At 38.8% G+C, this 15,355-nt stretch overlaps 1 protein-coding gene across 1 annotated transcript in view; it reads left to right on the top strand.

Annotated features, from left to right (window-relative positions):
• si:dkey-12j5.1 (uncharacterized) overlaps window positions 1-2,516 on the top strand; it is a 142,265-nt gene extending 139,749 nt beyond the window's left edge. The window contains exon 11 of the mRNA XM_062062950.1: window positions 2,206-2,516. Within this exon, the coding sequence (XP_061918934.1) occupies window positions 2,206-2,385 (180 nt within the window). The 3' untranslated portion in view covers window positions 2,386-2,516. The remainder of the gene's footprint in view (window positions 1-2,205) is intronic.
• Window positions 2,517-15,355: the final 12,839 nt, after the last annotated feature.

Genomic DNA, 15,355 nt, shown 5'->3' with positions numbered 1-15,355 from the left:
GATTGTGACTCAAAATCGGATTAGAATTAGAGGGCAAAAATAGGTTAAAGTTTAAAGTCCCAGCGATTGTCACACACACACTGGGTGGGGTGAAATTTGTCCTGCAGTTGACCCATCCCCATGTTCACCCCCTGGGAGGTGAGGGGAGCAGTGAGCAGCAGCGTGCGCCGCGCTCGGGAATCGTTTGGTGATTTAAAGGCCTACTGAAACCCACTACTACCGACCATGCAGTCTGATAGTTTATATATCAATGATGAAATCTTAACATTGCAACACATGCCAATACGGCCGGGTTAACTTATAAAGTGCAATTTTAAATTTCCCGCCACACTTCCGGTTGAAAACGTCTATGTATGATGACGTATGCGCGTGACGTCAACAATTGATACGGAAGTATTGGTACCCCATTGAATACAATACAAAAAAGCTATGTTTTCATTTCAAAATTCCACAGTATTCTGGACATCTGTGTTGGTGAATCTTTTGCAATTTGTTTAATGAACAATGAAGACTGCAAAGAAGAAAGTTGTAGGTGGGATCGGTGTATTAGCGGCTGGCTGTAGCAACACAACCAGGAGGACTTACTTGGATAGAAGACGCGCGAGCCGACGCTAGCCGCCAACCGCACGGATGATCGGGTGAAGTCCTTCGTCCTTCCGTCGATTGCTGGAACGCAGGTGAGCACGGGTGTTGATGAGCAGATGAGGGATGGCTGGCGTAGGTGGAGAGATAATGTTTTTATCATAGCTCAGTGAGGTCCCGTTGCTAAGTTAGCTTTAATGGCGTCGTTAGCAACAGCATTGTTAAGCTTTGCCAGGCTGGGAATTATTAACCGTGTAGTTACATGTACATGGTTTAATAGTATTGTTGATCTTCTGTCTATCCTTCCAGTCAGTGGTTTATTTATTTTGTTTCTATCTGCATTTGAGCCCGATGCTACCACGTTAGCTCCGTAGCTAAAGAGCTTCGCCGATGTATTGTCGTGGAGATAAAAGTCACTGTGAATGTCCATTTCGCATTCTCAACTCTCATTTTCAAGAGGATATAGTATCCAAGGTGGTTTAAAATACAAATCCGTGATCCACAATAGAAAAAGGAGAGAGTGTGGAATCCAATGAGCCAGCTTGTACCTAAGTTACGGTCAGAGCGAAAAAAGATATGTCTTGCACTGCATTCTAGTCCTTCACTCTAACGTTCTTCATCCACGAATCTTTCATCCTCGCTCAAATTAATGGGTTAATCGTCGCTTTCTCGGTCTAAATCGCTCTAGCTGCATTGAAAACCATGGGAAATTTTGAGGAGTCCTTCCTCTGTTGATGTCACGCTACTTCCGGTACAGGCAAGGCTTTTTTTTATCAGCGACCAAAAGTTGCAACTTTATCGTCGATGTTCTTTACTAAATCCTTTCAGCAAAAATATGGCAATATTGCGAAATCAGAATCAGAATCAGAATAGTTTTATTCCCATTGTTTGAGAACGGGTTCACAAACTAGGAATTTTTCTTGGTGCAAACGTGCGACATAAAACACATATAACACATATTTGGTATAAAAAGAGCTGTGACTGAGCTATCAGATCGACTTAGAAGGGATTCAAGGAATTCAAGGAGCTGCTGTTATGTGTCAAGTATGACACATAGAATGGATCTGCTATCCCCGTTTAAATAAAAAAAAAATCATTTCAGTAGGCCTTTAACCCCCAATTCCAACCCTTGAGGCTGAGTACCAAGCAGGGAGGCAATGGGTCCCAGTCTCAGGGCAGACACTCTAACCACAAGGCCACTGAGCTGGTAGATCAGAACATTCCTATCTACTATATCAACAAGTCAAATCATCAAAGAGTCAACTATTTTTAAACACCTCTACCTCATACCCCAAATTGGAGGTATTGCCCACAATTGTTGAGTCGACATTTTGCCTCATGTCATTTTTGATTAGGTTTTAAATACTATTTTCCTTGCGGGATTTTCTACTACTGAACCACTCAAATTCAAAGGCACTACATTAGATTAAATAAATACAACTAATATTTAGGTTCAAGAACATAATAAATGATTTCCAAAGAATTCCTATTGTGGTAAAAATATCATTTTGCACTAATAGTTTTTCTTTTTTCAATTGTCTCAACTCAATCTGGATTTGTATTCTTTCTGCTTACAACGCCCGCTTGTTTCCAAACCCATTCCTTGTTTTGTGTGTTTGTCAGCTGCACAGCAAGCTGCACTGCGACGACCAGCCCGTGTTGGAGCACGTCGAGCAGCTGCTGAGCGAGCTGGGAGGAGAGATGGAGGCCGACGAGGGAGATGCGGGCATCGACGATGACTACGAACCTGCTAGTGATGATGAAGAGGAGGAAGAAAAGGAGGAGACAGCCATGGAACATTGACCACACCCCCTTTTTGCCTCCTGCCTGCGCTCTAATGTCACATTTTCCTTTTAATATGTCTATGACATATATTTGTTACGCCTGCTTGTATTCTAGGGAGTCCATTAAACGCTAACAGTTTATCTTAACAACGTTTTTATAGTCTCTCTTTTCTCCATAAATAGTATTATTATTCTTTATAAAGTAGTGAAAAATCACAACAACAACAAAAAAAGACACTTTGTAAAAGAACACTCCATTCATGCAGAACAATTGCTTGCCCTCTTCGTTCTTATCCAGTAGTCTTTTTTTCACATAAACAACTAATGTTTGAAAAATGACAGCAAAAAGCATACAAAAATGTCATTAAAAAGTGGCGCTGTTTCAAGGGAAAATGCACTTTTGTGGGGAATTCTGTCTATCATCCACAATCCCTACATAAGACAAGAACATTTTTTATTTTTTTATGCATTCTAACGCGTATATAAATATGGCAAGTATGAGGTGGCTGACAATGCATGGGGAGTACTCTATTGCACCCATAACACCCTCATCCAAAACCCGCCAACAAAATTCTCCATTTACATGTTGTGACATGTAAATATATATATAAATATATAGCATGTTTGAAATCAACTTCAACCATAACCAAACGGACTGTGATTGTCGCGGAAGTGTCACTCTTGACATTAACCAAGTGTTATCAAAATTGTTAGTATAAGCACTAACGCTGAGGAACTACTTTTAGTGACGCCGTGATCACAGAACGTTAACTGGCTTATGCAGCTATATTAACATATTGAGCCGGGGAACTGCTGCATCAACTCTGAGTTGGTGAAAGTTAATTCAAGATTGTAAATCATCTCACTTGTATAGTAGAAGGTTGTGGCAATAAAGCGAGAAGTCGGTCAGCTTGGATATTCAACTTATGGCGAGAAAGACACGAAAAGACGCTCGTTTGTGGCACTTTTTTTTTTACCTGCATGACTATTATGATTCATTCTTTATCTAAACAGGAATATATAAACATCCCATCAATCGGCATCCCAGTGAGAGCAAACATTGTACAGTAAGTGAATGTTTTTTATTATGTTCGTAGTTTCCTTTTTAAGCAGCTCCTTGCTGGATTTGTTTATCACTCAGCTTCTAAAACTTGTAGATCATCCTCATTATATTCAGGCTCAAAAATACAAGGTTCTGCATCATCATTTGTCCTAAAGTAGTCGTTGTCTATCATGAAGTCTGCCATGATTAGTAGTGTTGTTGTTGAAGGAAATAGTGAACATCGTGATGCGTCTGTGAAATGTATACAGTTAGCCGCCGTATGCTTAAAATAAGTAAAATACGTAAATAATACATGTTATGATGAATGTGCCTGTTACTACATTACATATATACTTACAACGTGTATATAAAACGTTTATGGAGGTTTTAGGATGTTTTTAGAGCGCTTTTGGGGCAGAACAGATTGAATCCCATTACCTCCATTGTTAGCTGATTTTTGTTATCGAGTTAGTTTATGCAATTAATCACGGCACCACTAAAAGTAGTTATTCTGCGTTAGCGCTTAAAATAACTATCGCTGATACTTGGTTAATATTTAGGTCACAACATATAAATGGAGCATTGTTGGCGGACTTTGGAGGGATTCATGGGCGCAATTGAGTACTTCCATTAGCTGCACTGTACAGTGCGAGCATTTTAGTCGCATTTGTGACTAAAAATAGGTTGTGTGAGTTTTGGAAAAAAAATCAACACACGTGCAAATAAAGATTTTAACATTTCATTGCATTTTCCTACCAAAATAAATCAATCCAAAGTTAATTAAACTTTGCCTATCTGTATAGCATGTTTGAAATAAACTTAAACCATAACCAAACGGACTGTGATTGTCGCAGAAGTGTCACTCTTTTTTTGTTTCTGTGCAACAAAAAATTATATGTGCTGTTAATTGTTTCATTTAGTGTGCTACAAGTGAAAATGCAAAGCATCCAGCACTGATTAGCTGCATTGTTAGCCACCTCGTACTTGCCATATTTATGAGTAAGAATACATGAAAAATAATGTGTTCTTGTCTCACATAGGGATTGTCAATGATAGGCAAAATCCCCCCCAAAAAGTAAATTTCTGCTTTAAAAGTGTATTTTAGAAGCTATTTGTGAATTGTAAGCTTGTAAAAATAGCCATATTAAAAAATAATTGACATATTCGATCCTGCGGATGGCAATTTGGTTTGAGATATTTGACTTGCGTATGTCGCAAAAGCTATTCTTTATTTGCCATTCCACCGTATCTGTGCCATTTGTGTCCCCAGGTTATAAAATTAATTGTAAAATCCATCCATCCATCCCTTTTCTACCGCTTGTCCCTCACTCGGGGTCGCGGGGGTGGCTGGAGCCTGTCTCAGCTGCATTCGGGCGTAAGGCGGGGTACACCCTGGACAAGTCACCACCTCAGTGTTGCCAATCAACCTTTTCCCAGGTGCATGTCTTTAGAGGTGGAAGGAAGCCGTATTTTAATAATGTATAGTGTCTTGCACATTGATCTGATTGCATATTTAATAAATACAATATAAATGAACAATGTACACTACAGTACATTAAACACTGGGAAAATGGTGTTAACATAGCAATAGCTTTATCATGACATAATCCTTTAAATTACCTAAATATTTTTTTTACATCTTTAAAAACGTTTTGTTGAATCATTGTAATGTGTTTAAAGGCAGTTAATGTATATTTCATGCATTTGTTAATTTGCCAAAAACTCATTATTCTTTCTCTAGGACATGTTACTCAAACTAGTCATCTTCAGCTCATATACAAAATTCCTGAGATGAATCAATGAAGTAGTGCCTCAATTTACGAACTTACTGTAGTTGGTTCTGTGAGCTCTTAACTTAAAACACTTGTACTTTAAATCAACATCTGCAATTGAAATCTATTAAATTGATGCTTTTCAACATGTAACACACCTCTTAAAAAGAAAACTTTTAGCTGAGAAATATTATGTAAATAAAGTACAATATAATGTACTAGTTTTGTGAAGTAATGTAAAATGTACAAACCCAAAACCAGTGAATTTGACACTGTAAGTCGTAAATAAAAACAGAATTCAATGATTTGCAAATCCCTTTCAACTTATATTCAATTGAATAGACTGCAAAGACAAGATACTTAACATTCGAACTGAAAAAAGTTATTTTTTGCAAGTATTAGCTCATTTGGAATTTGATGCCTGCAACAAGTTTCAAAAAAGCTGGCACAAGTGGTAAAAAAGACTGAGAAAGTTGAGGAATGCTCATCAAACACTTATTTGGAAAATCCCACAGGTGAACAGGCTAATTGGGAACAGGTGGGTGCCATGATTGGGTATAAAAGCAGCTTCCATGAAATGCTCAGTGATTCACAAACAAGGATGGGGTGAGGATAACCACTTTGTGAACAAATGCCTGAGCAAATTGTTTAAGAACAACATTTCTCAATGAGCTATTGCAAATAATTTAGGGATTTCACCATCTACGGTCCGTAATATTATCAAAAGGTTCAGAGAATCTGGAGAAATCACTGCACATAAGCAGCAAGGCTGAAAACCAACATTGATTGCCTGTAACCTTCGATCCCTCAAGTGGTACTGCATCAAAAACTGACATCAGTGTGTAAAGGATATCACCACATGGGCTCAGGAACACTTCAGAAAACCACTGTCAGTAACTACAGTATGTCACTACATCTGTAAGTGCAAGTTAATACTCTCCTATGCAAAGCGAAAGCCATTTATCAACAACGCCCACAAACGCTGTCGGCTATGCTTGGCCCGAGCTCATTTAAGTTGGACTGATGCAAAGTGGAAAAGTGTTCTGTGGTCTGATGAGTCCACATTTGAAATTGTTTTTGGAAACTGTGGATGTCGTGTCCTCCGGAACAAAGAGGAAAAGAACAAACCGGATTGTTCTAGGCGCAAAGTTGAAAAGCCAGCATCTGTGATGGTATGGGGGTGTATTAGTGGCCAAGGCATGGGTAACTTACACATCTGTGAAGGCACCATTAATGCTGAAAGGTACATACAGGTTTTGGAGCAACATATGTTGCCATCCAAGTAACGTTATCACCGACGCCCCTGCTTATTTCAGCAAGACAATGCCAAGCCACGTGTTACAACAGCGTGGCTTCATAGTAAAAGAGTGCAGGTACTAGACTGGCCTGCCTGTAGTCCAGACCTGTCTCCCATTGAAAATGTGTGGCGCAATATGAAGAATAAAATACCACAACGGAGACCCCGTTGAACAACTTAAGCAGTAAATCAAGCAAGAATGGGAAAGAATTATACCTGAAAAGCTTCAAAAATTGGTCTCCTCAGTTCCCAAACGTTTACGGAGTGTTGTTAAAAGGAAAGGCCATGTAACACAGTGGTAAAAATGCCCCTGTGCCAACCTTTTTTTGCAATGTGTTGCTGCCATTAAACTGTAAGGTAATGATTATTTGCAAAACAAAATTAAGTTTCTGAGTTCGATAATTAAATATCTTGTCTTTGCTGTCTATTCAATTGAATATAAGTTGAAAAGGATTTGCAAATCATTGTATTCTGTTTTTATTTACGAATTACACAACGTGCCAACTTCACTGGTTTTGGGTTTTGTACATAATACGTACAATATTTACCTTGGAGAGTGGACTTCTACAGTACATTCTTTCAGCTGCTTCTTTGTCAAACACACCATCATCAGCTTCTTCATATTTTAATGGATGAATGTCAGCCGTTATAGATATTATATTAACATTCTTTGCTGGCATGATCGAGTCATTCTGCGTCAGTATGGTGCAGTCTAGCAGTGATACACTCAAATTGCTTTGCCAAGTTGGCGACACGCTCGGTCATGTTTTTGATGATTTATTTAGTTCAATGAACATCATCCACATCTTCTTCTCTGTCCCGTCCTTTAAATTGGTGTTGAAAAAAGACAATAGAAATGTACATTTATTTTGAGGACGTTACAACAAGAAAATGGAACCTACGTTGGTGTTTTGGAGTTTCAAAACACTGTTTTCATGGCCAATACACATGCAAAACTACTTGTTCAATCTGTTTTCAGGATAAAAAAAGAAGAACACTCACATAACTAACCATTACACTATTTTTGTTACCCCTTTAACTCCCAATAGTGAACAGTGAGTACAGATGCTCAAGGTCAGAGAATGTATCAGCAGGCACAGCTTCCACTTAAATTGCTGCTGTAATACCAAAGTGACAGTTGAGCCACTCAAGGGGACGAGGGGGGGTTGGGGGTGACATGGTTGAGGTCACAAGCGGATTTAAATGACTCTCAGTTTGGCAGCCAGGTTGCAAATCAGCACAGTTTTAATATGATCATTTACACAAGAGGAGATGCGCACGTTGTCAAATTGAAATGTTGAGACTTCAAGGCAAGTTTTCAAGTCAAGCTGAAAAGCTTAATCTCTGTTCGAGGAGCATGTTCTTGCCAGAATGAACGACTATTTTGTTTAAAAAGTTCTGTGAGTGTTTCAAAATAATGTATACTGACCTTCACCTGTCCTTCACCTGACCTTCACAAGCTGAGATTCTCACCTGGCTCTCCAAATATTTAAAGGCAGTTGCGTTGTAGGCATCCATATTCATTAAAAACGAGGCAGAATTAGAACAGTAACACTGTGTCTGAATAATGAATTAAGTGACTATTTGGCGTACCACTTGATGGAGCTTGCTCACCACAGTTTCAGAATCGCTGACATAAAGTCATGAAAATCTGGCCTCATAACTTTTATTGTGGTGGATAGTGTTGTCCCGATATTTTGGTACCGGTACCGGTACCAAAATTATTTTGATACTTTTTGGTACTTTTCGGTACTTTTCTAAATAAAGGGGACCACAAAAAATTGCATTATTGGCTTTATTTTAACAAAAAATCTTACGGTACATTAAACATATGTTTCTTATTGCAAGTTTGTTCTTAAATAAAATAGTAAACATACAAGACAACTTGTCTTTTAGTAGTAAGTAAACAAACAAAGGCTCCTAATTTAGCTGCTGACGTATGCAGGAACATATTGTGTCATTTTCCATTCTATTATTTTGCCAAATTATTAAGGACAAGTGGTAGAAAATTAATTATTGATCTACTTGTTCATTTACTGCTAATATCTGCTTACTTTCTCTTTTAACATGTTCTATCTACACTTCTGTTAAATTGTAATAATCACTTATTTTTCTGTTGTTTAATGCTTTACATTAGTTTTGGATGATACCACAAATTTAGGTATCAATCCGATACCAAGTGGTAACAGGATCATACATTGGTCATATTCAAAGTCCTCATGTGTCCAGGGACATATTTTCTGAGTTTATAAACATAATATAAATTAAAAAAACGAAAGAAGATGTCAAAAAATATCGACGTAGTCATAATAGTATCGACTAGATACGCTATTGTACTTGGTATCATTATAGTGGATGTCAGGTGTAGATCCACCAATGGCGTTTGTTTACATTTTGACGTCGGTGTGTAGTGAAACATGGTTAGGTATTCCTCGTCCTGCAGGGGGGTGGCGGACTGGTACTTTTCAGAGCCGGTATAGTACCGAATATGATTCATTAGTGTCACGGTACTATACTAATACCGATATACTGTACAACCCTACTGGTGGAATTCATTGTTGAATCTTGCTTTAAGATGGAGTGCACAACTTGGCTGTAACCAGCAGAGGCGCTGCTGATTAATTCTCAACATGTTTTTTTTGTCGAAAGAAGACCAATATAAAATGTCTCAAAACGACGTGCTTATCGAGACAGTCGATTAACATTTTTAGTTTGTAGAGGGAAGATGATGACGTAATTTTTGGATTATAATCCGCTACTTTTCCCCCCACACTTTGAACCGTTCACTGTATACAATGCTGCGGCTAATTATTATTATTTTTTTCGGGTTCACAAGCTTCACATGTCACAAATACATTTTGCCTCATCAACATTAGACCAATTAAATTGCAAACAAAAAATGTGTTCACATTAAATCCAACGCACTCACACAATCATTCAGTCAGACATTTCATGCATCATGGACTGGGGGTGCTCAAAAACATTGGTTCATATTCAAATTGTGATTCTTATCGATTCTGATTCTAAATTGATTCATCATTTTTAAGAATCCATTTCATTAAAAACAGGACTGTTGTTTTTTTATTTTTTTAAAGCAATTTTTAAAAAATATGTTTCCTAGGCCTTCTCCGCTCGACCCAGAGGAATTTTTATAAGCTGTTTTGAAAAGGTTCTATTATTATTTTTATATCAAACAATATACCGCGAGAATCGGTTTGAATCAAGAATTGATCCTGAATGGAATCATCACCCCAAGAATCAAAATCTAAACCAATTTATTCCAGTTGTTGTACAATTCCCATTCCCATTATGCACTCAGCCTAGAGAAAACACGACGGAATGCACAAGACACAGCCACAAAGCCAAAGACGATCGAGTCAGCCATCGAAAAAGGAGACAGCCCCCACATAACCGAGCCGCGAAAAGCTGGACTGCTGCACGCTGAAGATTAGAGATGTCCGATAATATCGGCCGATAAATGCTTTAAAATGTAATATCGGAAATTATCGGTATCGTTTTTTTTTATTATCGGTATTGTTTTTTTTGTTTTTGTTTTTTTATTAAGTCAACATAAAAAACACAAGATACACTACAATTAGTACACTAAAAAAAAACCTCCCTACCCCATTTACACTCATTCACACTCATTCACACAAAAGGGTTGTTTCTTTCTGTTATTAATATTCTGGTTCCTACATTATATATCAATATATATCAATACAGTCTGCAAGGGATACAGTCCGTAAGCACACATGATTGTGCGTGCTGCTGTTCCACTATAAGTACTAACCTTTAACAGTTAATTTTACTCATTTTCATTAATTACTACTTTCTATGTAACTGTTTACATATTGTTTTACTTTCTTTTTTATTCAAGAAAATGTTTCTAATTTATTTATATTATTTTATTGTATTAATTTTTTAAAAAAGGACCTAATCTTCATCATACCTGGTTGTCCAAATTAGGCATACTAATGTGTTAATTCCACGACTGTAAATATCAGTATCGGTTGATATCGGTATCGGTTGATATCGGTATCGATAATTAAGAGTTGGACAATATCGGAATATCAGATATCGGCAAAAAGCCATTATCGGACATCCCTACTGAAGATGATGACTTTGGTGGTTTTAGTGTGCAGGAGAAGGATTAGGACCGTGCTTAATGACCTCTCCGGTAGGATACTGCAGGGGCATTAAACTAATTTACATGGTGGGCCACATGGCACTCACGTAAGCCCTCAGAGGGCCACTTCATGATATTATTCAGTCCCCCCAGGATTCTATGATGTAGCGATCGCGCCAATTCACGCAAATTTAACCCATTATGCCCAGCCTCACAACTTTACCCAATTTTGCACACATTTTGGCCAATTGAATTTGTCCCAGCCGCACTCAAATGCAACATTACTGTCTATGTCAAGGGTGTCCAACTCATTTGCTAAGGGCAGCAAATTAAAAAAAATAATATTACGTGAAAAAAATAAAAAGATAAAAACAGGAATTATTTATATATAAAGACTAACCGTATTTTTCGGACTATAAGTCACAGTTTTTTTCATATTTTGGCCAGGGGTGCGACTTATACTCAGGAGCGACTTATGTGTGAAATTATTAACACATTACCGTAAAATATCAAATAATATTATTTAGCTCATTCACGTAAGAGACTAGACGTATAAGATTTCATGGGATTTAGCGATTAGGAGTGACAGATTGTTTGGTAAACGTATAGCATGTTCTATACGTTATAGTTATTTGAATGACTTTTACCATAATATGTTACGTTAACATACCAGGCACGTTCTCAGTTGGTTATTTATGCGTCATATAACATACACTTATTCAGCCTGTTGTTCACTATTCTTTATTTATTTTAAATTGCCTTTCAAATGTCTATTCTTGGTGTTGGGTTTTATCAAATACATTTCCCCAAAAAATGCGACTTATACTCCAGTGCGACATATATATGTTTTTTTCCTTCTTTATTATGCATTTTCGGCCGGTGCGACTTATACTCCGAAAAATATGGTACTTTAACTTTGTGTTATAGGTGACATTATTTGTTATGTATTGGCTGATAACACATATACTGTACATACTTTTAATATTTTTTAGTGTGTATTAGTCTGGATACTTTTGAATACGCTTGATCTGCCTTTGAGACTTTGTATGTGTAAATAATATGCAACTATGATTATTTTATAATTCTATTTATTCATAAATGTGCTGTTTTAGTCCTATACTATTCAATTAAGGACAGTTAATACTTGTGCATTTTCACTGGCACTCATCGAGGGCGGCCGCTCCCCTTCCCTCTCCCTTATCTCTCCTGCTAGCTTATTTTGTCTTGTCTTGTCTTAACTTTCTTGTTGCCTCATTTTGCACTGCTCTTCAAATCTAGACAATCGAACTATTTAACTGTCCTCAAAGAAGTTGACAAGATCTTGGATTGTTGCTAGACACACGATGGACTCTTGGTAGAAGAAGGAGTGCCGCGTGCCTGGCGACCCTTTCAGTCGAGGACGTGAAGATATCTACCTGTTGGGAATTATGACAACAGGATATGTGCTGATTGGAGTAAGCGTTGCTCTGGTTTGTCTTCAAATTGGAAGTTGCTGGCAGTCTTCAAAGTACCCCAAAGCTGCCACAAATGATTGGAGGATGTGGGCAGAACTGTGGACACTTTGTGATTTGGATAACATCGGACCGTCTGCCCTGCAGGATGAATTTGAGGACCAGTCATAGACAATTTAGAGTGAAAAGCAAATTTTATTTTCACTCGCATACAAACCATTCTAACTTGGATTGTTTCCCTGTCTTTGAGACTCTACCAAAGGACATTGCGGCGAAGACAGAACAAACTTCCTTCTTGTCTCTCATGGACACACACCTTTTGTTGTTGACTTTGGACTGACTGGAGGCTGTAAGAACACCAATGTCACGGAACAGAGACATGCGGCAGGCTTACACACACACATGCATCCATGAAAAATATACGCCACACACACATACCCCACCCCCATCCAACACCCTTGACGCAAATCCCTTAGGGGTGATAGACAGCTGGGCAGCGCCTGAAGAGCTGCAGCATGCCACCGTAGCCCCCACTCCCTCCCCTCTGTTGCAAGTCTCGAGATGGATTTTGTAATATGTATATGTGCTTTGATATGGAGGTTTTGCCCAGTCTAGATTGTATTTTTTTACTCATCCTCCCCCAGCGTTGACCTTTTCCCCATCTTTTACGGGGCGCCTTGTGGTGACCCATCAGCGTTCCTGCTCTGTAACCCTGTACACTGTTTGTCTAATCTTGAACGGGTTTGTGCTGAAAACAAAGTTTTGTTGTACTTGTGCAATGACAATAAAAACCTACCTATCTACCTACCTACCTACCTTGCTTGTCTGCTATTGTGTGCTTAGCTGTAGTGTAGCTGCTATTTCCTAGTAGTCTATAGCCTACTGTGTTTACCTTTTGTAAATGACTTGACTGAAATGGAAGAGAAAAGCAGCTTTGTGTGCTTATTGGAGGACATTTAGATGTTATTTGGCTGCCCAGCATTGCAAAAGTGAACACGCTGCAGGACTGCTTGTATCGGAGCACTTGTATCGGACATTTTAGACGCAAGATGATGTCTTCCGATTGTTTTTTGATGATATCTGATTGATACTAATATCGGATCTGGACACCCCTAGTTATTAGTATTGACATATCAGCTCTTTCTCACTATATCATGTATATTTGCTCTTTTTTCTTACATTTTATTGTTGTTTTCTGTTTAGTTTAATTCCGAAAATTTGGCAACAAAACTCCAGCTGCGGGCAGCAAATTCACCCCCGATCGCACTTTGGACACCCCATGGTCTAGACCACGGGGGTCAGCAACCCGTGGCTCTAGAGCCACATGCGGCTCTTGAGCGGCTCCCTGGTGGCTCCATGGAGCTTTTTAAAAAAATGTATGGAAATGGAAAAAAAATGGGGTGAAAAATAAATGTTTTGTTGTAATATGGTTTCTGTAGGAGGACAAACATGACACAAACCTTACCAATTGTTAGAAAGCCCACTGTTTGTGTGTACACTTCACTGACGAGAATATTTTGCAAGCGCCGTTTTGTCCTACTAATTTCAGCAGCCCTTCGCACCGTTGTGCGGACTGTGACTCAACAGTTTGTATAAATGTCTCCGACGCTGCCACAGAAAGACGTGTTTTATGCCACTCCTTCTTTGCCTAATTTTGTCCACCAAACGTTTTATACTGTGCGTGAATGCATAAAGGTGAGCTTTGTTGATATTATTGACTTGCTGGAGTGCTAATCAGGCATATTTGGTCACTGCATGACTGCAAGCTAATCGATGCTAACATGCTATTTAGGCTGGCTGTATGTACATATTGTATCATTATGCCTCGTTTGTAGGTATATTTGAGCTCATTTAATTTCCTTTACTTATGTTAATTTATATGTGCATGCCTCATGACATATTGGCTGCATTTGTTTCTGTGCCATGTTGTTCCAGACCACAGCAAACATTACCCAGCTTGCAAAGATTGTCATAAATCCATTAGAAGAAGACAGCCTGCCGTTTCCTTTAACTTGGACACACACATCTATACCTTTGGCCATTCTAAGGCAGTCATTTCTAGGAGTTATCTCACCTTCTGAGAAGTTTTACTAATGTTTTTCAATGTTGTAAAAATGTGTAGAATAAATATTATATTTCAACATTTCTGTCATAAAAGATCTGCGACACATAGTCATTTTGATAGTAGGCTAATATAACTCATTAGAAACTTATATCATGTGTTGCCTTCATTATAACACTTAAATAAGTCTTTACATTTTTTGCGGCTCCAGACAGATTGCTTTTTTGTATTTTTGGTCCAATATGGCTCTTTCAACATTTTGGGTTGCCGACCCCTGGTCACACGCTGCATGATGCCAACAAAATGTTGTATAGGAATTTCTTCTCCAGATGCTGGAATCAGGACAGCGATCAGATATGACATGCAAGCACATTTTGCTATTCACAACACAAACATCACTGCTTGCATCCGGCGGCGCCGAAGCCCCTTTGAGAGATTCTATAACCTGTAAATGGGAGCGTTATCTGAGATCCAGGTCCTCATTGTGATCTGGCTGCCAGCAGAGCAGCCTGTTTGGGAATATCAGGGCTCTGATGCGATTGTGTGCCTGTACGCGTCTAAGGAGTTGTCAAAAGCTCTGGAGGAAAATATACAGCTGTGAGTCTCAGATGTGATTCGCACAGGTGTCGCTGAGTTGCATTTTATCAGCGCCAAATGTGATGTGATGTGTTTTTTTGTGTGTCAGGGATTTTATTTTGTTTGCGGGCATTTTTATTTGTGAGGTTTATAGTGTATGATAATGTAGCAGGAGTGCCGCCTTAGAGGACTGGCTACCTGGAGCGAGGCTGTCATCCAGCATTTGGCTACATAATTACTGTGAGCTCTGCTGCGCCTTTTACCACTCTGTGTGTGTGTGTGTGTGTGTGTGTGTGTGTGTGTGTGTGTGTGTGTGTGTGTGTGTTGTGTGTGATTAATGACTCCAGGGGTGAGTGAACATGGTCGGTCAGGCCTCTCTAGTTATTCTGAGCTGACCCATTGTGAGCGGGCCATGGTGGACACACAGAGCCTCAGGTGATGTGCAAATCCGCGGCCATTCTCTCACCTGTTCATCAGCATCAGCACCAAATGACTATTTTTACCGGCTGATAACGGAGAATGCGCTTCGTACACAAGGACATGCATTCAGTCACGAGGGGAAGGACGACCGCTATGTAGCTCGCCTCTGTCCCCACACTTTTCTGCTGAGGGACAAAGGCATAACAATTTAAAACATTTTTTTTTTTTTTCATAGGCCTTGAA

This window comes from Entelurus aequoreus, linkage group LG11 (genome assembly GCF_033978785.1).
Source record: "Entelurus aequoreus isolate RoL-2023_Sb linkage group LG11, RoL_Eaeq_v1.1, whole genome shotgun sequence".
NCBI classification, from domain to species: Eukaryota; Metazoa; Chordata; class Actinopteri; order Syngnathiformes; family Syngnathidae; genus Entelurus; species Entelurus aequoreus.
The sequence above is the reverse complement of the archived record's forward strand: the minus strand, read 5'-3'. Positions and strand labels throughout refer to the sequence as shown.